General features: G+C 35.0%; 1 protein-coding gene across 1 annotated transcript in view; it reads left to right on the top strand.

Moving 5' to 3' along the window:
• Positions 1–21,422, top strand: part of LOC148942395 (extracellular serine/threonine protein CG31145) — a 243,110-nt gene that overhangs the window by 135,286 nt on the left and 86,402 nt on the right. Inside the window, exons 5-6 of the mRNA XM_089103653.1 lie at positions 8,583–8,675; positions 11,315–11,453. Of these exons, the coding sequence (XP_088959779.1) occupies positions 8,583–8,675; positions 11,315–11,453 (232 nt within the window). The remainder of the gene's footprint in view (positions 1–8,582; positions 8,676–11,314; positions 11,454–21,422) is intronic.

Raw genomic sequence — 21,422 nt, 5'->3', positions numbered from 1 at the left:
TGAGTTCCCAACCATGGTTGCCAACCATTGACGTCAAAAAAGAATGCAAATGAAGGTAAAAAAAAGTGATTTTGGCTAAAAAAGAGTGCAAGTAAAAAAATTTACACGCGCACGGCTGCCAAAGCTTGCGCATCACCTCTGAGGTATAAAAAAGTGCATTTCAAATGAAAAGTGTGCAAGTTAGTAACTCTGTTCCTTGGGTTAGTCACATTTCGGACGAAGTTGCCAACTGCTGACGTTCAAAGTGAATGAAAACTAACATCCAAAAAGAGTGATTTTTACTCTTCCACTTCCCCTCTGAGGAAAAAAAAAAGCATTTCACACGAAAAGTGTGCAAGTTGGCAACCCTGCTCCCGACTTTCCGCAACCAGGTAGCCTATCGCCCTAGATATCGGAACGTCACTGGTTCCATCATACTTCGTCCACAGTACAACCTCTTTGCGCCCCTCGTAGCTCCCTTCCGCAGCTTATGGTGTATGCTACCTAGAGTACACCATTCTTGAAAGTTGGTGACCCCTCGAAGAGACCTCCGTATTTAATAAATGTTTACTACGTATATCAAGATCCTTTGAATGTTTTCTTTTTACAGTTTATAGCTTAATTAAAGATTCCTTTTAATCCCCTTCTATATCAGGTTCCCTAAGCTTTTGGGCAAATTTCGTTGGTTTTATTATCAATTAGATAGTTTTGCACGACTGCATAGCATGATTAATCTGATTATATTCAGTTTTATTGCTCGAGCTCTAACTTTTTAATTTTGTGAAGAAGTCTCGTAGAAATATGCCAATAAAAATATTTTTTAGTTCATAATAGGTTGTAACTTTTGTTTTGCAATTCTTCGTCGGGATTTTCGATAGATAATTAATTTTTCTTGATTTAAGTAGAAATAAAATTTCATTGTTTCGATTGGTTAAGTGGAAAATTACAGAACCGCATAAATCTTTAAAAAATTAGGAAAATCGGGCACTCAATTTTTAAGAAAAAGACATCTATATAAAGTTATGCAGTCTTTGATTATAGTGGGTGTCAAATTGAAGAAAAAGAAACGTTAATGAAAATGAGCCAAAAATATGTCATACCAAACAGCTTAAGAAAATATAGTGCTGTAACTTATTGTTTCTGCTTTTCTGACTTCACTGTTTAAAGTGACAATACTGACGAAAATGTGGTGCTGCCCTAAAAATTTCATGCTTTTGTAACCCCCCTCCCTCCCCCCGCCCCAAAAATTTTAGAAAATTGTAGTTACCATAAAGGAATAGACCTAAGATTTACCCTGGGGGGGGGGCTGTTGAATATTTTCTATTTGATTTTCTGTTTGAACTTTTAGTGACCAAAGTGCTGTAACTCATTATTTCAGCTTTTCTGACTTCACTGTTTAAAGTGACAATACTGACGAAAATGTGGTGCTGCCCTAAAAATTTCATGCTTTTGTAACCCCCCTCCCTCCCCCCGCCCCAAAAATTTTAGAAAATTGTAGTTACCATAAAGGAATAGACCTAAGATTTACCCTGGGGGGGGGCTGTTGAATATTTTCTATTTGATTTTCTGTTTGAACTTTTAGTGACCAAAGTGCTGTAACTCATTATTTCAGCTTTTCTGACTTCACTGTTTAAAGTGACAATACTGACGAAAATGTGGTACTGCCGTAAAAATTTCATGCTTTAGAAACAGCCCCCAGAATTATTTTAGAAAATTTTAGTTTCTAGAAATGAATAGAATAAGATATATCCTGGGGGGGGGGGTGAATATTTTCTATTTGATTTTTCTGTTTGAACTTTTAGTGACCAAAGTGCTGTAACTAATTATTTCAGCTTTTCTGACTTCACTATTTAACGTGACAATACTGGCAAAAATTAAAACTTTTGTAATACCCCCCCAAAAATAATAGAAAATTGTAGTTCCAGGGATGATAAGAGCTCTTGGTATTTTATATTTCGTTTAATGAGCATGAATTGAGATTCGAGAAGAAAACTGGAAAATCGAAAGACCACTTATCCAAGAGCTCAATTTGTAGGGTGTACGTTTGCCCTAATTTGTAGGGTGTACATTTGCTATTTATCAATATCTGAATCCGCATAACCTTTTGGTGAGTTGCACCAAAAGTAAGCAGGGAATACTCAAGTGGGTAAACTTCCAAATTTGAAGGGCCTTTCCCTGCAATTGACAAAATAGTCGAAATGTGCCAGTGTGGATTTATTGGTGAATGGATTTATTTTGCCCCCCTCCCCTAGCAAAAATATTTTAGTCTTCTCTAGAAGACTTGGTACTGTGTTTCTATGATAGTGCGTGATATTTCTAGTTTCAACACAGTTATAATTAATCTATAATACATTACAAAATACTACATATTTTAGAAAGCTAACTGTGGAGAATAATTCTGACAGGAAGCATAGCCAAAACCAATAGGATAGGAGTCTACGTATTTCTAACATTCCTCCACAGTCTGTTGTTTAAGCAGGTAAGTGTACTCTGCAGGGGCGTCTGAACGATTTTCTCGTGGGGGGGGGGGTGTCATAATAAAAAATAATTTTCATTTGGTAAATTGAATAAGAAATAAGTAAAAAATTACTAAAAAATTCAGATTTTAGAGGAAGCGAGCCGAAGCCCTTCCCCTGTGTGGGTCTCTGATGAACCTTGTCAATATCTTGGAGGTCAATGGTTCCAGCCTTTGCACTGTTAGGTCTTCAGAAAAAATTGCATTGTAGCCTTTTTTTTCTGCTGAGATGATTTGGAACGACTATGCTACCAATTTCCTGTCTAGAAAATGACTTTTAAATAGAGTATTTCCGTATATATTTCGTCGCACATCTCATTTCTCTTCTTTCATCTTCTACAAACTTCTGGGAATTGAAAACTGTATAATCAGTTAGAATAATTGGAGACTTAGGATTCTATTTTTTTTTATTGTTTTTATTTTATTCTTTTTACTCTTCGATTTGTGTCCAAATTCTGTAATAATCAAGCGTATTGGTATTTGAAGAATCAAGGACATAAAAATAAAATATTTTTTACTCTTGGACGTATCTTAGGTCTCTATATACCTGAAAACTGCATTGTTCTTAGATCTTCTTCAATTTCTCATATCTTTAGCGTAAAGAGTGAGGGTTGAGAAATGGCCAGTCCCCCTCATATATTGAATGATTTTTTTTTTTTTTAAGTTTTAATGTTGCTCCTTACTTTCAGTTGAGAAAAATTGTTTTTTCATGTAATTTATAATAGACGCCAGACCGATTGGGATTCCGCAAGTTCCTTGCATCTTTCTTCTTCGCCTCCAATTCAGGCGTACAGTTTGAAATCAATTATCGTGGAAAATGAGTCTATTAAGTTGTGTGAATGAGTACAAAAAAAAACTTGATGACAAGCCTGTAAATGTTGTACATAAGTTCACGTACAAATACATTTGAAAATTTCAGAATGCCTTATTATTGAAGTTTTTCTCATTTATATTTCGCCTTTTCGCTATTCTCTGTAAATTGTCCTTGTCACCATAAAACAAGAGAAGAAAATATCCAAAATTAATGACCCAAACCTCTGCCGCTGTGACCGAATTCTGTTGTCCGCCCATCCGTGGCATCATAAATTAAAAAAAACCCAAAAACTGGGTTTGTAAGATAATATATCAGTTGAACATTTGTTCTTGGAAGTAAATTGCTATCATTTTGAAAGTCGAACTTTCTATTTTAAGTAGTCCATCCATCCCTTAACGGTTTTAAAAGATAAGATAATTCTTTCGGAAGGTTTGGGACAACCCCTTTCTTAAAAAAAAAGTTCACAGTTTTATGAAAGGGGGGCGACTCCTTGCGAACTAATTTTTAAAGGGAAATTTCAAGTAGTAACTTTATTTATAAAACCTTATTTGCAGTTGCAATTTTTAACATGGCGGATCAAAATCAAAATTTCGTACCTGAAAAAGCTTCTAATTTTCCAAAATTTTCGGAGCTAAATCTCCAAAACTTACTTTGGCTGAAGACAAGGGGATCGTAGTTCTTCTCTCGCAGTTGACGATAGTTTTAAGGGTTTAAAGATATGTCTCAAAACAAAAATCTGGATACTAGAAGATACGGTTATTATGGTAATCAAGCATGACTCCAAAACCTGGACACTTTGTAAAGTTGGGGATAGCATGCTAGCTATTTACCAGAGGAATGGCCTAATGTAAGCCATTGGATGCCCGTTAGATGACCTTTGATGACCGTAAGTCATATCACACGCAAAGTTGCCACCATGGTCAGTTCCTAAAATGCCACAATTGCCCAAATGTACGTCTTACACAGTGATTTTCGGTGCTATAGTAAAAAAATTGACTGTGATAGTTCTAAAATAGCACTTTCGTGCTGCAGGTGGCAACCCTGATCACACTTTGAAGAAAAATTGTGATTCGATAATCGAATTTTAGAAAAGTTTATGAAGCTATGCTTAATATTTTTCGGGGTATTGTTTGCTATTCATTTGAATGACTTTACATCAAATATTAAGCTGTACGACAAACTTGGTTATATCTTAATTTATAAGGCAACAATGAAAAAAGGCTAGGGTGGTTAGGTCAAATTTTGTGGACGTTGGATCAAATTTTGCCGTCACAAAATGTGCTTCTCAGCAATTCCATCTGGGACCAGAGGAAAAGCAGGACATTTGCGAATGCTAGCATATGCTGGTAATAGGCTAAACCTGGTAACATATGTAAAGGAAATCTTCCTTTCTATTTCTTGTTCTGAGCTATGATTTTCAAGATAAGGTGTAAGTATTGAAGGCTTTTTCGAGGGATCGCCGGGATTACCATCAGACATCACCTATATCAGGTTCCGCCTGCCAGGCGTTGCAAAACTTTGCCAAGCCTGATGGAACTGAACCAATCGTCGTTGGCACTACGCCATGGGTGGCGGAACCGTGCGGCACACATGGCACTCTGAGATATACAGCAGGCGGTGGAAAGTGGGGAACACCTCGGGCTTTCTTGAAATTTTTTTGTCATTCGCTATCCAAATCCTTTTTTCTTCTCTTTTTTTTTATTATTGTCAGTTTGTTTATTGTTTATTCTGAGTCTGGAGTTCGTTCGCAACAGCCCAAGAGAAGAGATCTTGATCAATTCTTAATGATCTAGCCTTTTCCGAGTACAAGTCAAAAAGTTATCTTTTGATTCATCTAATAGTTGAATCACTTATCCTTAAAGATTAATTATTCTAAGAGTTGCTCGGAATGGTGATGGCAGAGAAAATATTGTGTGAATGATAAATTATCCCTTAATAACATGAAAGTAATTAATGGTACAAAACTATTATTAAGCGCCACACAGCGTAACAAAGCATAATCTGGAACATAAGCAGGGATTGCCACACAGCATAACGGCGTTCATATACGTTTTTATCTAGACTTGAGTGTCCTAATACTTGTCTGTTCAGACATCATTATCCAGGGAGTTCTCGTTCAAATATAAAATTAGGTGTTTTGTTGAACGAGTTACAGAAAAGCATTCATTCCTAGATTCTAGAACTCTATTATAGAATCTAGAATCCAGTTCTAGGTCTAGAATTTAGTTGTAGATTCCAATTACACTGGGTTCTAGATCTGGTTTTAGAACCGCTTATCTAAATTCCCAGTTCAGTGGAGATCCAGTTTCAATCAAGATCTAGAATAGTTCGTCTAGATTCGAAGTTTACTGGTTTCTAGATCCAATTCAATCGAGTTCCACAATCCATTTCTAGAATCATTTAACTAGGTTACAAGTTCACCGGATTGTAGATCCAGTTCAATCGAGTTTTACAATACAGTTGTAGAATTGTTCATCTAGATTTCAAGTTCACTGGATTCTAGATCCATTTCGAGTTCTAGAACCTAGTTCTAGAATCGTTCATCTAGATTCACTGGGTCGTAGATCCAATTTTAGAATCCAGCCTAGTTTTAGAATCCAGTTCAGTTTTCTAGTTTCTAGCACTTCGTATTAACCAATCAATAAGCTTCTTTGTCCCTATATTTTCACCTGCGCTTAGAAGTGGTGCTCACGTGTATGTCTGGTTAGACTTGCTTGCCTAAGCAAGTGCATAATCGATATCTGTAAGGTAACACAGTAAAAATATTAAACAGTAGCGAGAATTCCTATACTCTCGATTAAAGATTTTTGAGACACATCAGTCGCACACCTTTCTTCATGACTCCGCCTTCTTTAATATTTATGCTGTGGTAGCAACTGAAGCTATTGCAGAGACGCAAAGGGAAGCTTCCCTTTCCGCGCGCGTTTATGTGTCCCTTTTCTGAACCAAAGTTTCACTACTGTTTAATATTTATGCTATGGTAAGGTAAGCATGGAAACATCGGTAAATGTGCATATGAATGCTGCTTTCAACTACCAAAGACAGTGAAAATGAAGTATGATTCTTTAATTTGTCAAGGAGAAACATACACGACCCAATATCTCTTAAAAGATAGGGTAAATCGGGAGTTCCATTTCTAACGAAAAGACTTCCCTATTTAGTTTTTGGCAATATTTATACCACAGTATGAATATTGAAGAGTAGTGAAAATTTGGTTCAGAAACGGGACACATCACAGTGCGCAGAAAGCGAAATATCCCTTTGTGTTGCATCAGTAGTTTCAGTTACTACAACTGCATAAATGTTAAAGAAAGTGGAGCTATGAAGAAAGGTGTGCGACTGATGTGTCCAAAAAATCTCCAATCGAGAGTATAGGAATTCTCGCTACTGTTTAATATTTTTACTGTGTTACCTTACGGATGTCAGTTATGCACTGGCTTTGGCAAGCAAGTCTAACCAGACATACACTTGAGCACCGCTTTTAAGCGTAGGTGAAAAATATAGGGAAAAATATCCTTTTTCTCTAATTTTTTTGGTGGTTATGAACGGCCCAATAAAAAAAAAAGTCCAAATGGAGCCCGGGTATATCGTAAAATACTTTATTTTTCTAAATTTGACTTTCTAATTTGTAACTGTTGCTTCTTTTCTGCGTCCATATTTCAAACGTACCTTGTTTCACCATCCAAGGAATTCGACAACAGCAATTATTTCTTTAGTAATGTTGTCCATTTCAAACAGTTCGTGGTAACGAACTATAAATAAGGAATGACCCGGCTCAATAGTAGCTGAAACTGTAAAAAACGGATTACTCTTAGTAACTCAATAGTGACTGAAACTCAAAAAGACGGTTTAGTCTTACTAATCAATGGCTGCGAGCGTGTGAAAATTTGACTGATTTTTGAAAAAGGGGGAAACACCCCCTAAAAGTCATAGAATCTTAATGAAAATCACACCATCAGATTCAGCGTGCCAAAGAACCCCACTGTAATGTTTTCAAGCTCCTATATGCAAAAATATGAAACTTTGTATTTTTTGCCAAAAGAAAGATCGCTGATGTGTGTTTATTTTATTTATTTTTTCCCTTAGGGGTGATCATATCGACCCAGTGTTCCTAAAACATTGAGATAGGGCTCATTCGAACGGAAATTAAAAGTTCTAGTGTCCTTTTTAAGTGACCAAAAATATTGGAGGGTAACTAGGCCACCTCCAACGCCCCTTTTCTTCTCAAAATTGTCTCATCAAAATTTTGAGATGACCATTTTGTTCAGCATAGTTTAAAGGCCGAATACTTATGCCTTTGGAAGTAATACGGCCCCCCACAGCCCCTGGAGAAAGGTCTCTAAGTTATAAAAATTGCCCATTTTTTATGTATAGTATTTGTTATTGGGAAGTATACATACAGTTTTTTTTTGGGGGGGGGGGAATTTTCTGCTGGAGGGACTTTCCATAGGTAGAATTTCCCATGGGGAAGGAAGTTTCCAGGGGATGAGTTTTTCAGGGGAAATTTCACAGTGGGGGATTTACAAGGATTCCTATACGAAATTCTTCATCAGAAATTAAATAAAAAACAAATTTTTTCAGCTGAAAGTAAGGAGCAACATTGAAACTTAAAACGAATAGAAATTATTACATATAAAATGGAGTTTCTCTCCTCAACACGTCGCTCTTTACGATAAAATTCAAATTTTGTCCCAACTCTTTAAGAAAGACTCCTGAAACACAAGGTTCGTTTAATTAGAACAATAAGAAGCTTTTTTAAATTTACCAAAAAACTTCAGCGTAAAGGGCGGGGTGTTGATGATGGGGCGACCCTCTTCAAATATGTAGTAATTTCTTTTTGTTTTAATGTTGCTCCTTATTTTCAGTTGAGAAACCTTGTTTTTTTATTTAATCCTGGAAAGAATTGACACTGTACTAGCAGTACTAACGTGAGTGGTCCTTTTTAAAAGTGTTGTTCTAAGGGCTTTTGTATTCTCAGCTTGGCGACAGAAGAACGAAGAGAGAAAGTGTTAACAAGAATATAATCTAAATAAAGTATATATCCTGTTTTTCATATTTCTACTAAAAATGTTTAGAATACTATAAAAAAAAAAAAATCCACAAGAGACCCACTCACATTATAAAGAACTTCATTTTTCTAAACCTTAGTTTCTTATTCCTAAATGTATTTCTTTTCCGCGTCCATATTTCAAATGTACTATGTCATCCCAAAGGAAATTTTGATTACTGACCTGACTTCTTCATACTTTTTGAACTTATTTTAACTATTTTCAGGTTCCCTCGTGAACAGGAAACGCTCCCAAACCACTTTTATTTTACGGATTTCGAAAGACATAATGCGGAAATTGCTGCTTTCCATCTTGACAGGTAAGGTGATTCAATTATCCAACCCTGGGACTTTCTTTTGTAAATAAGTTGTTTTAAAAAATAGAAAGTTACTAGTTAGTGTTGTGGAAATTAAAAAAAAGGAAAGTTTTGTTGCATTTCTAAAAGTTAGAAAGTTAATAAATTGGCTAATACTCTGCTTTTCATTTTTCTTTCCCTTTTTTTTATAACAGAACTGATATACTAATCTATCTTTCTTTGTAAGTTTTTTTTTTGTCTGGATTAGAAAGTTCTTAGATAGGCAACTATTGTGGAAATAAAAGAAAAACAAAGCTCCATTACATTTTTAAAATATAGTAAATTATTAGATAGGCTGCAATATTGAAAAATAAATAAACTTCTATAATATTTATATTAGAAAATTTTTAGATAGCGATTTTGTTCATAGTAGTTGAAAGGTCCGGAAATTATGTCTTTGATGATTACAACCGCCTTACAACCCTCAGGGCAAGGGTTGTAAGTTATGCCCTGGGGTATATAAGGTTTTTATAGAAAGTGTTGTCAAAGAAACTTCAAAATAGGGTCATTCGATTGGAAATTGAAAGTTCTAGTGCCCTTTTTAATAGTCGGAAGTGATTGAAGGGCAACTAACACCCCTCTCATGCTCACCATTTCCCCAAACACATCCAATCAAAATTTTGAGATAGCAATTTTCTTCAACGTAGTTGAAATAAATTAGGTCTTTGAGGATGACAACCCCCCCCCCCTAGCCCTCCTGGCAAGGGTTGTAAGTTATGCCTTGAGGGCATATAAGTTTTTAATAAAAGCGTAGTCGTAGAAACTTCAAAAGGGCTCATTCGATTGGAAATTGAAAGGGCTAGTGTCTTTTTTAACAGTTGAAAATCATTGAAGAGCAACTAACGTCCCTCTCACGCCCGGTATTTCCCCGAACACATCAAGCAAAATTTTGAGATAGCCATTTTGTTTAACGTAGTTGAAACTTCTTGGAATTAGGTCTTTGAAGATGAAAAGCGCCTTACAGTCCTCAGGGCAAGGGTTGTAATTTAGTGCCTGGGGGCATATAAGGTGTTTATAGAAAGCGTTGTCGTAGAAACTCAAAAAGGGCTCATTCGATTGGAAATTGAAAGGGCTATTGCCCTTTTTAATAGTCGAAAGTGATCGGAAGGCTTGACATTTTTATAGTAAAGATCGATATGGGTACAATGTAGTATTATTTTTTTTTTTTTTTTTTTTTTTTTGCTTAGACCAGGGCACTTCGTATCGAAGGAGTTGTCTTAGGAACTTCGAAGAGGGCTCATTCTATTGAAAATAGAAAAGGTAATGCCCTTTTTAATAGTCGAAAGTGATTGGAGGGCAACTATTCCCCCTCCCACGCCCACCCTCCCATTTGTCTATTATGTTTAAAAACTAAATTTTGCCTTAAGATTAAATCAAAATTCACTGTGTTAATGCTAATTCCCAATAAGGCATCTCAGCAGTATCCCCAGAACGACTGAGGGTATTATGTTCAAACTTTCGGCGCTACTTCTACATTTAAAATTTAACCAAATAAAAATAGCGTAAGTGTATCCGAGCTATCAAAGAAAGTAAACAGATTTTTTTGCGAATGCTATCAAGTTTTCCATTTCAGGTCAACTAGAGGAGGTATGAAACTAAATTATTGATTTTTAAATGTAGTTGATTTTTGATAAATCAATCTAATTGATTTTTACTATTGATTTTTAAAAGGGTGTATGTTGTTAAAAATTGCTGAAAATTTTTCGCAGGCAGACAAATAGCAGGCCAAACTATAAAGTCTTAAAAAAAGGAAAAGATTTAAAGGATTATTTTGTTTTCCCCTGAAAAGATTATTTCAATATAAAACGAACAGAAATTAATTTTAAAATTTTTTCCCACAAAATAAGTTTTTCAAAGAAAAGTAAAGAACTCCATTAAACCAAAAATGAGCGAAAATAAAATAGAATAATCTACCAAGCGTGAAACTACCACAACTCAGCATCGATAAATAAATGAATTCCAAAACGAACAGAAATTACAATAAATGACAGAGTCAAACTAAAAAAGAGCAGAAAAAAACCCTATGCCTTTCCAAGGCCAGAACATAATTTGCACTCTACTGAAAAAATATACTCTACTGAAATATATATATATACATATATATATATATATATATATATATATATATATATATATATATATATATATATATATATATATATATATATATATATATATATATATATATATATATATATATATATATATATATATATATATATATATATATAGTGATGATTTGGAACCTATAAATGATGATTATTTGGAACCAACACCTGAACCATCAGACGTGATAAGATGCGAAATTCGACAACTTGGACCATTAATTGTGACAACACCAATACGGACAGCTAAAGCAAAGGCCATTGCTAGATTATCGGAAGTAATCAAAATCCAAAAACGGCCCCTACCTACATATATATATATATATATATATATATATATATATATATATATATATATATATATATATATATATATATATATATATATATATATATATATATATATATATATATATATATATATATATATATATATATATATATATATATATATATATATATATATATATATATATATATATTTGTCGTTATTTTTAGGATTCTTGGCTTCCGAAGAGCGCCACCTGTTGTCGGCCGCGTCCTGAATATGACGTCAGAAATTTATGCTCTGGCTGACACTGAGCTCCTCAAGACGTTTTTTATATCCCCAGCAAATAATCTGTGCTTCCATGGAAGAGTAAGTTTATTTTGAGTAAATATCAACCCCCAAGTTGCACTGGCTGAAATACGTAAAGGGAGATCCTTCGAACCCATTCTGGAAAGGCCTCTCTAAGTTTCTGCCTTGACCACCTCCTGCTCCAAAGGGCCCCTACCTTTGATGAACTTGGACAAAGTCCTGATTTATTAGGTCTTAATTAGTTTTGAAAAATGCGTCTTAAATTAAAGAAAACTCCAACTTAAGCAGAGTGGCTACCGTGCTGGAATTGCAATCTGGTGCCCGTAAGGGCAGGGGGTTGAGTCCTGTCGTTGCTCCATATTTGGTTTGGAACGAGAGTCAATGCTCTGACTCTCTAAGCTCAGCCAGGGTCGAGCCAGCTCGAAATGGGTACCTGGAGATATCTAGGGGGAACGAACGGGAAGTGTCGGATGATTTGCCCCCAACTACGCACTGCACTTCGGGCCGAAGACAGAGAATCGGGAGATCGGCACATGCGCTTCGCGAACCATTGATCAGTATGCGAAAAAGTAGTTGCCTACAGGTATAGTCTTAGATAAATTTTGAAAGTCTTAGAAAAAGCGAAGGAGTAGAGATAGGAGCTTCAAAACAACTTCCAGGGAAATAATTAAGGCACTGAATTTATTCCTGAAAGTTAAATTCTCCTAACTGAACTTCTTTCAAAGACAACAAAAAGGGCTGATGGCTAAGATTTCTAGATGGCAAAAATGGAATTGTACACTTTTGAGCCATGAATCGTCTTGAATTCTAGTTCTAGGCTCCAGCTCAGAGCTGAATTTGTCTTTCGGGCTTTTGTTTCAAAAATCTTTTTCAAAACTTCTCCATTAGACATGGTTTTGCCAAGTAGATTTGTATCACGGAATGAAGCTATTTGTGAAGTACCATAGGTACCTGCAGGAATCTGTATAGGGGGAGGGGTGTGGGAGTAACCGCAATTCTGTGGTGTTGGATGGTGTCTGAAAAGCTTTCTTTCTTCCTAAATGTCGTATTTTTCAGACCGTCGCAAAATATTCCACCGCATATTTTCCTCCGTGTATTTTACATAAATGTCACATTTTTAGACTGATGCGAAATTTTCCACCGCGTAATTTTTCAACTTCATATTCAATCCGCAAATGCGCATTTTGGTCTTTCAAAGGAGGAATACTTGGTCCCCTCCTTACCCTTTAAGTGACCGTTTCATGGGCATTGTCTTATAAATTTCGGTATTTGTCTATTATCCCTACCAAACTCAAGTTCTTGATCTGAATAAAACCGGTTTTTCTGCCTGCATTCGGTTATAACTAGCTTAGCCTGAGTGAGATAAACTACTATGCAGGTATATTTTAATTAAATATTTAATATATATAGAGTTGGTTAGGTTAAGTTAGGTATATCAGATAATTAGGTAAGGTATTTCAGATAATGCGTCCTGGGCGACCTGCTTTCCATAATTCTCTAATGTAGTTTCCATAATTTTGTTACTAAAGTATTATATTTTCATTAGATTTGAGTATTTTTTTTTCTTTCTTTGCACTTCCTTAACGCCCCTTTACGTTTATCCAATAAAATAGAATAAATTCTTTATATCTTTTTGTCGTAATTTCTGTTTCTTAGGAAACGTATTTAGAATCAAATTTAAATTCAGGGAATTGACCTATGGTGGTTTTTTTTCCCATCAACATTCATTCCCTTGACCTTTTACTGTCTTGAATTTTTCAATAGTTTCGATGGGGGCTTTCTTGTTTACAGATGAAGGGAAAGAGCTTTCAGGTTGAAAGGTTTTCTGTGTTTCTAACAAATAAGGCGAAGGTGGCAAACAATAACAATGAAATGAAAGTTGAAAAGGCTTGGTAAATTTTTATACCTTTATTATGGTAAATTTTATGGCAATTTTAATATATTAAATAAATAAGGTAAATAATTTTTATAACTTTATAAAAATTATTATAACTATATAATTTTATACCTAATAATAATTTTAAATATAATTTTATACCTAATATACCAAATATACCAAATATACATAATATACCAAAAATATAATTTTAAATATAATTCTATACCTAATAAAAATAAAAATTTTATACCTATAAATAAGGTAAATTTTTATACCTTTATTTATTAAATAATTTTTATACCTTTATAAAAATTATTATACCTATATAATTTTATACCTAATAATAATTTTAAATATAATTTTATACCTAATATACCAAATATACCTAATATACCAAAAATATAATTTTAAGTATAATTTTATACCTAATAAAAATAAAAATTTTATACCTATAAATAAGGTAAATTTTTATACCTTTATTATGGTAAATTTTTATGGCAATTTTAATATATTAAATAAATAAGGTAAATACCTTATTTATCATAACAAGAGGTTGTCTTAAAAGTCTTTTGCAGTTACATTAAAACTAGTCAAAGACCACGTTCGACGAAATGCATAAACAAACTGAATAAAAAAAGAACTGAATAAGAAAGAAAAGAAATGCATAAAAAAGAAAAGAAGTGTAGCTTATACTCTCGTACAAGTTTTGGAAACATACTGGCTACTGATTGCATATGTTATTAATGACAAATAATGACTTGAGGTACCCGTTGCATAACGTTACACAAATGCATTAAGGGATGAAAGCTCATGAATCGCTGATTCAGCGACATACTGAATTAAATTAGAAGAAGTTTATTGAATTTTCAAAGTTTCTAACTTATTTTTATAATTTGATACCTTCATTAATAATCAGTGCTTCCACTACCCGGATATTTTTCGGGGTTTTCCGAAAAAAATTGGGCTTTCAGAAATATCTGCAAAAACTGATGATGAGGAAGAAGAAGACCCGTATTTCGTGTCAAAATTCGTGTATTTATGAGCTTTAATTTTTGGGAGAGATTTAGGAAAACCTAATTTTCCTTCACGGAAATTTAGGGATAGTGGAGACGCTGATTAATATAGCTGTTTTGGCTTTGTCCTGCTGTAAGTTTTCAATAGTAGTTTTAGTAATACGGTGCTTACAAGAATCAAAATTTGCTTTGATTTGGTATCTTCACTTTAGCCGTGTCCTGTACCAGAGCCGTTCAAAGGGGGGGGGGGCAACCAGGGCAGCCGCTCCGGGTGCCGTGGCTGGGGGGTTGCCTTTCATCAATTTTAACTGCTTATATTTGAGTCGGGAGGGGTGAGTGCTGTAATTGTTTTTTTTTTGTGGTAATTAATTAATTCATGTGTAATTAATTTTAATTTATTAAAAAATTAATTTTTTTTTAGGAACGGCTCTGCCTGTACCTAAAAGCTACAATTCAGACTTTTTAAGTATAAACTCAGTACTTGCGTAGAAAGCGGTAAGTACAAGAGAATTGTATTGCAAGAACAGATATGCGTTTTACCGGGTAATGCCTAGATGCTGTATAAATAAAGGTTTTCTCACTCCGTGAACTATATTTAAACTTTAGTTATTTGGATTTTAGGGGGAATATAAGGTACCTAGGTTGGGTTAGGTTAGGTTACGTATTTAATTTATTTAATTAATGCTATGCTTTACCCCCACCCTCACCTCCCTAATATGCAAATATAAAGCCCAATTTTGTTCAAAAACTGTTATGTTTTTATCCTATTTTGTTTTATTTCATTTACATTAACGAAATTTCACGCTTTCTACACAAGTACCATAAACTATATACTGTATTAGTATTAGTAGTATTAATATTAATATAGTAGTAGTAGTAGTATTAGTAGTACTAAAGTAGTATTATTTAATACATTGTAGTACTATTTAATATTATTATTAAATTAGTAAAAATAGTAGTATTTAATAAATTTAATATTAATACAAATAATCAGTAATAGTATTAGTATCAACGTATTGCCTTTTTGGTCAGCTGAACATCGCTCTACTCAAGTCCTGAAAGTTTCAACTTAATACAATTGGTCGTTGCTATGACATTGCTGATATGTCCTTTTGATAACCTGTATATTCATATACTTGTTGAAATTATTATTTTAATGCTCTTAGTCATACAAGTAGTTGTTATAGAAGTAGTATTAGTAAATGTACCAGTGTTAGTGGCAGTAATATTAGCAGTAGCCTCCACATATTGCCTTTTGGTCAATTGATCTACCCTTTTAAATATTCTCTGAAAGTTCCAACTTCATACACAAAACCGTTCATGATATACGCTCTTATGACAATGTAAATGCACATAGTGGCTTTTGATTTAGTTCAAATTCATCCTCAAACTTGTAAATGTAGTAGTGTCGTAGTAGTGGTAGTGGTGGTAGCAGTAGTAGTGGTGGGAGTTGTCGAAGTAGTAGTATTGTGGGAATATTACCTTTTTGGTCAATTTATCATCTCTCTTATTATTTCATGAAAGTTTTAAGTTCATATACTCAGTCATGCCTGAGTTACAATCCGTATGTCCTTTTGACAACCCCTATGTCATTATTTTTTTGGAAGGTAAATGTCTAACATGCATACCTTTCTCAATAACATATACAGTATTTAACAGTGAACAAATTGCCTAACTTACAGCCCTTGCCCTGAGGGCTTTGAGGGAGTTCTCATCCCCAAAAGCATAATTACTGGACCTTTCAACAATGCTGAAGAAAATAGACGTCTCAAAATGTTGATTGGATGTTTGTTTTTCAAATGATGGGTGTGGCCTGGGGTGAGGGCTGGTTGCCCTCAATTCACCTTTGACTCTTAAAAATATCACCATAACTTCCAATTTCCAATCAAATGAGCCCCATCCGAAGTTTATACGACCACCCATTCTATAAAAACCGTATATGCCCCCAGGGTGTAACTTAAAACCCTTGCCCCAGGGCTCAGGTTGGTTGTGTTAACCCTGGAGTCATTGTTATATTATTTGAAAAAAACTACGTTTTCTAAAGAGTTAAAGAGGCTGAGTCACAAGTTCGAACCTTAAAACGTACAGGGATTTGGAGGTGCAGTTGGGGGGGTGCCGCCCCCCACAACCCCCGCTTCCGTATATGACAGGGGCTGTGCCCTCCTCAACGCCTCGCTCTTTACGCTAAAGTTTGACTTTCTCACAACTCTTTTTTTTTAACAATAAAAACTCTAGCGTTTAAAACTTTAGTGATTGGAGGGCTGGTTGCCCTCCAATCACTTTTGACTATTAAAAAGTCCACTTGAAATTTTAATTTCCAATCGAATGAGCCCCTTTCGAAGTTTTTACTACAAATACTTCTATACAAAGTGCCGTGGTCTGAAAAAAAAAACATTTTGCCCGCATTCTTTACTTAAGTAGCGCTATTGGACTACCTATGATTTTTCTCTTTTTGCTATTGAAAACTTTCTAAACTACTTTCAGTGATTTTATTTCTTTGTAAACAGATTTACAAGCGAATACCGAACCCAAGAAATTGGACTTTTGTGGTTTTGCCCTATTGACAACGTTAACCTTCACCTTTGGACGGTGTATCTGTTACCACTTTTACCACGTGTGTTTTGCCGGTAAAATAACACGATTGCTTCATTCTGTAGTTTTGATTATTTTCTGATTTTTCTCATTTTGAGAAAGTCATTTTTGTGTCTTTGGAAACGGATAGAATCAAATTTCCAAATTTATAAAACTGACTTTTGGTAGTTTTCTCCCGTTGACATTTTGACAATGTCACGGGTCTTCACCCTGACCTTTTGACAATGGGTATATTTTTTTTACCGTTTTTACCATACGTATTTTTCTGGTGAAAAAACACAATGTTCCATTTTGTGTTTTTGTCATATTTTCTCTTTTTGAAAGTTAAAGCTATTAAAACTACTTTTTTTTTTTTTTTTTTTTTTTTTTTTTTTTTTTTGTACCTTTGGAAACGGAAAGAATCGAATTTTGAATTCAGGAAATTAACTTTTGATGGTTTTCTCCTGTTGACATGCTTCACCTTGACCTTTTGACAATGGGTATATTTTTATTACCGTTTTTACCATACGTAGTTTGCTGGTGAAAGAGCACAATGTTCCTTTCTGTGTTTTTGTCTTATTTTCTCTTTTTGAAAGTTAAAACTATTAAAACTACTTAATTTTTTTTGTACCTTTGGAGACGGAAAGAATCGAATTTTAAATTCAGGAAATTGACTTTTAATGGTTTTCTCCTGTTGACACGTTTAACTTGACCTATTACCTGTGAATTTTTCAATTGTTTGAAGTTGATGTATATCAAACAGTTCGTGGTAACGAACTGTAAGTAAGGAGCGACCCGGCTCAATAGATACATCAAAAGAATCAGATTTTAATTTTGATTTCAAATATATAAGTTTCATCAAGTTTAAGCGTACCTATCAAAAGTGAGGCGCCTGAGAAAATTTGGCTGATTTTCGAAAAAAGGGGGAAAGACCCCCCAAAAGCTATAGAACTTTAATGAAAATCACACCATCATATTCAGCGTATTAGAGAACGCTACTGTAGAGGTTTCAAGCTCCTATCTACAAAAATGTGGAATTTTGCATTTTTTGCCAGAAGAAAGATCACGGATGCGTGTTTATTTGTTTTTTTGTGTTTTTTTTTATTGTTTTTTTTTTTTCAGGGGTGATCGTATCGAACCAGTGGTCCTAGAATATCGTGGGAGGGCTCATTGGAACGGAAATTAAAAGTTCTATTGCCCTATTTATGTGCCAGAAAAAATGGAGGGCAACTGGGCCCCCGCCCACGCTCATTTTTTCCCAAAGTCACCTGATCAAAATTTTGAGATTGCCGTTTTGTTCAGCATGGTCGAAAATATTATAACTATGTGTTTTAGGATGACTTAATCCCTCGAAGCCCCCAGGAGGAGGGCTGAAAGTTATGAACTTTACCCAATGTTAAAATATAGTATTGGTTATTGGGACCCGGCTCAATGGTAACCGAAACTCTAGAAAACGGTATATTGATGCAAATAGATGCATCAAAAGAATTGGATTTTAATGCTGATTTAAAATATATAAGTTTCATCAAGTTTAATCCTACCCATTAAAAGTTACGCGCCTGAGAAAATTTTCCTGATTTTCGAAGAAAGGGGGACAGATCGCCTAAAAGTTATAGAACCTAAATGAAAATCACACCATCATATTCCGCGTATCAGAGAACCCTACTGTAGAGGTTTCAAGCTCCTATCTACAAAAATATGGAATTTTGCATTTTTTGCCAGAAGAAAGATCACGGGTGCGTGTTTATTTTTATTTTTTTTTTTCCCAGGGGTGATCGTATCGACCCAGTGGTCCTAGAATATCATGGGAGGGCTCATTGGAATGGAAATTAAAAGTTCTATTGCCCTTTTAAGTGACCAAAAAAAATGGAGCGTAACTAGACCCCTCCCACGCGGATTGTTTTCCCAAAGTCACCTGATCAAAATTTTAAGATAGCCATTTTGCTTAGCATTGTCGAAAATTCTGTCTCTATGTCTTTAGGTTTACTTAACCCCCCGAGTTCCCGGGGGGAGGGCTGAAAGCTATGAACTTTACCCAATGTTAACATATAGTATTGGTTATTGGGAAGTATACAGTACCAACGTTTTCAGGGGAGATTTTTCCTGGTAGTGGGGGGGGGGAGGTTGGGCAGAGACGTACGCAGGGGGGCCTCCGGGTCTGGCCCCCCCCCCCACCCCCGAAATCTCACGATTTTTTTCATTTTCCCATAATTTTTTGATTTTTTTCATAGAATAATGGGTTTGAAGGATTTGCCCTCCCCCCGAAACAAATTCCTTCGTACGTGCCTGGGGTCGGGGGTTATGTAGAAGGATCTTTCCATGAAGGAAGTTTTCATGGGGGGACATTGCTATGAAGGGGACGCCGGACTTCCCAGCATTATTTAAAAAAAGATCAGAAATTAAATATAAAAAAACAGGTTTTTCAACTGCAACAGCAGCAACATCAAAACTTTTAAACGAACAGAAAATATTACAGTAGTAACCGTACAATTCGTTGAAAATATACATTCAGATATACGCCTTAGGCATGGGTATGTGTGTATATTTTAAACGAATTGGGGTTACCAAGGTCATTTGCAAAGAGGTACCGTTTCTATAGAAGCTATAGTAATTAGAAATATCATATGGAATTTGCTTGAAGGTATATACTTTGCGTACGTGCCCGTACCAAACAGGTTGGTTATAATCTGTTCTGCTTCAAGTTTTTTCTGGCACAATTAACTGAATTTCTATTTCATGATAAACAAGTTTTTTTTTTTTTTATGTTAGGTCCGTGTCTGAAAAACATGTGTATATTTTTAGTTTTCTTTACATTACATATTATTAAGAGAATTGAATTCAAAGAGAATAGTTTTTATTTGCAAGGATATTAGTAGAGGAAAAAAATGAGGGGTGCATTTACATTATTGGAGATTAATGATGGAGCTAACAACAGTGATGTAATTACTTCTTTAGTTTACGAGATTTGCGAATTTTTTGCAAAGAGGTATTAGCGCAAAGGTATTGCGATGGTTAAGAATGTCAGGTCTGAAATTTGCCCATTGTTAGCATTATTTCATTGTACTTTCCAGGATTTGTCGAACTTTCTCTTTGGCGACTCAATTTTACACGTGGAGATCTCCCAGCGGAATTGTACGGGGAAATCTTCCGCAGGGTTGGCATCGTCTGGGGGGGGTGGGCGGGGGGAGATGGGTTATTGTCGGCAGAAGAATGCCTCCGCGGGTGAATTTTTCCTGGGATACTATTTCGGGGGGGCGGGGGCGATGGCCAGGAAAAATTTTCTGTGGCGGGGGGATATCGCCAATGATTTGAAAGACAATCACATACTAATATAAAAAACAAACCTTTCTCAAGTGAAAGTAGGCTTAGGAGAATATCCCAGGCCTAATTGTGCGCCTGAAATTTTCCTGGGGAAATTTTAAGTGAAAATAGAATTTTTTAAGGGGAATTTCCGGGGTGGGGACTTTCAAAGGGGGGGGACTTACCATGGAGGTATTTTTCGTGGGAGTATTTTTCATGGAAGAGGGGGGGATTTCACGGCATTATCTGAAAAACTATCTGAAATCTAATAAAAATTTTTTTCAACTTGTAGTAAAGACAAAGATTAACGCATGATACGAACAGAAATCTGTCCTTATATGAGGGGCTACCCCCTCCTCAATACATCGATTTTTACGATAATGTGTGACACCCAAGTTCATTAAGAACGACTCGCCTGAAACACAAGGCCCTGAAATGAGATTAACAAGCCTTTTCGAACTACGAATGTTGCTCCTTAATTTTAGTCGAAAAAATTACTCTATATTTAATAGATTAACGGTTAACCAAAATATTCTAATTATGATGAGAATTAAAAATTGTTTTCCTTCAGTTTTTGCCAAAAACTTTTGCATTTTTCTGTTAACCAAATGGAAAAGGAGGAAAAAATCAGTCGTCAAAATAATACCAAGAGAGCGTACATACATACATAGAGTTCGATGGGACTTTAGGTTTTAATTGACAATAGCTGAATTAGTGTCGACTTAGTGTTTTACCCTCGGCAGCGGGGTTGAATAAAATTTTGCACGCTCCTATTACCGCATAGATTAATCCCACGTGTTTATGGAATAGCAACACGGGTTTTGACAAAGAGAGAACTTGAATTCTACTCTAATTAGACTAAAGATATACTATTTTCAAATGTATTACCTGATTAAGAGAGTTTTACTATGTTAAAAAAAAAACTATTTCATCGCATGGAAGGTAAGGGGGAGGGAGGGGGCAATTCTTTGTGCAGACTAATTTTTTCTTCTGTAAAAAAGGGGGTTCCAGGGGCGCGGTACTCCGCCCGACATTTGACCAGTTTTTTTTTTCCGAAAGCGTGAGTTAACTTTTAAATTAAATTTTAGGTCTTTTGTCTTAGGGATTTGCTCCTCAAATTTTAAATTGAAATATGAGTGTGATGTTCTTTTATTATATAGAATATTTCTTTCTTTATTAATAAAATTTGTGTTATGTTGCAGTTGTGACAGAGTAGCAGTATTTTGTACGGGAATTAATTTTACATGAGGAGGAGGGTTTACAATT

This window comes from Artemia sp. Qi Xiang Cuo, chromosome 17 (genome assembly GCF_049724085.1).
Source record: "Artemia sp. Qi Xiang Cuo chromosome 17, ASM4972408v1, whole genome shotgun sequence".
NCBI classification, from domain to species: Eukaryota; Metazoa; Arthropoda; class Branchiopoda; order Anostraca; family Artemiidae; genus Artemia; species Artemia sp. Qi Xiang Cuo.
The sequence above is the reverse complement of the archived record's forward strand: the minus strand, read 5'-3'. Positions and strand labels throughout refer to the sequence as shown.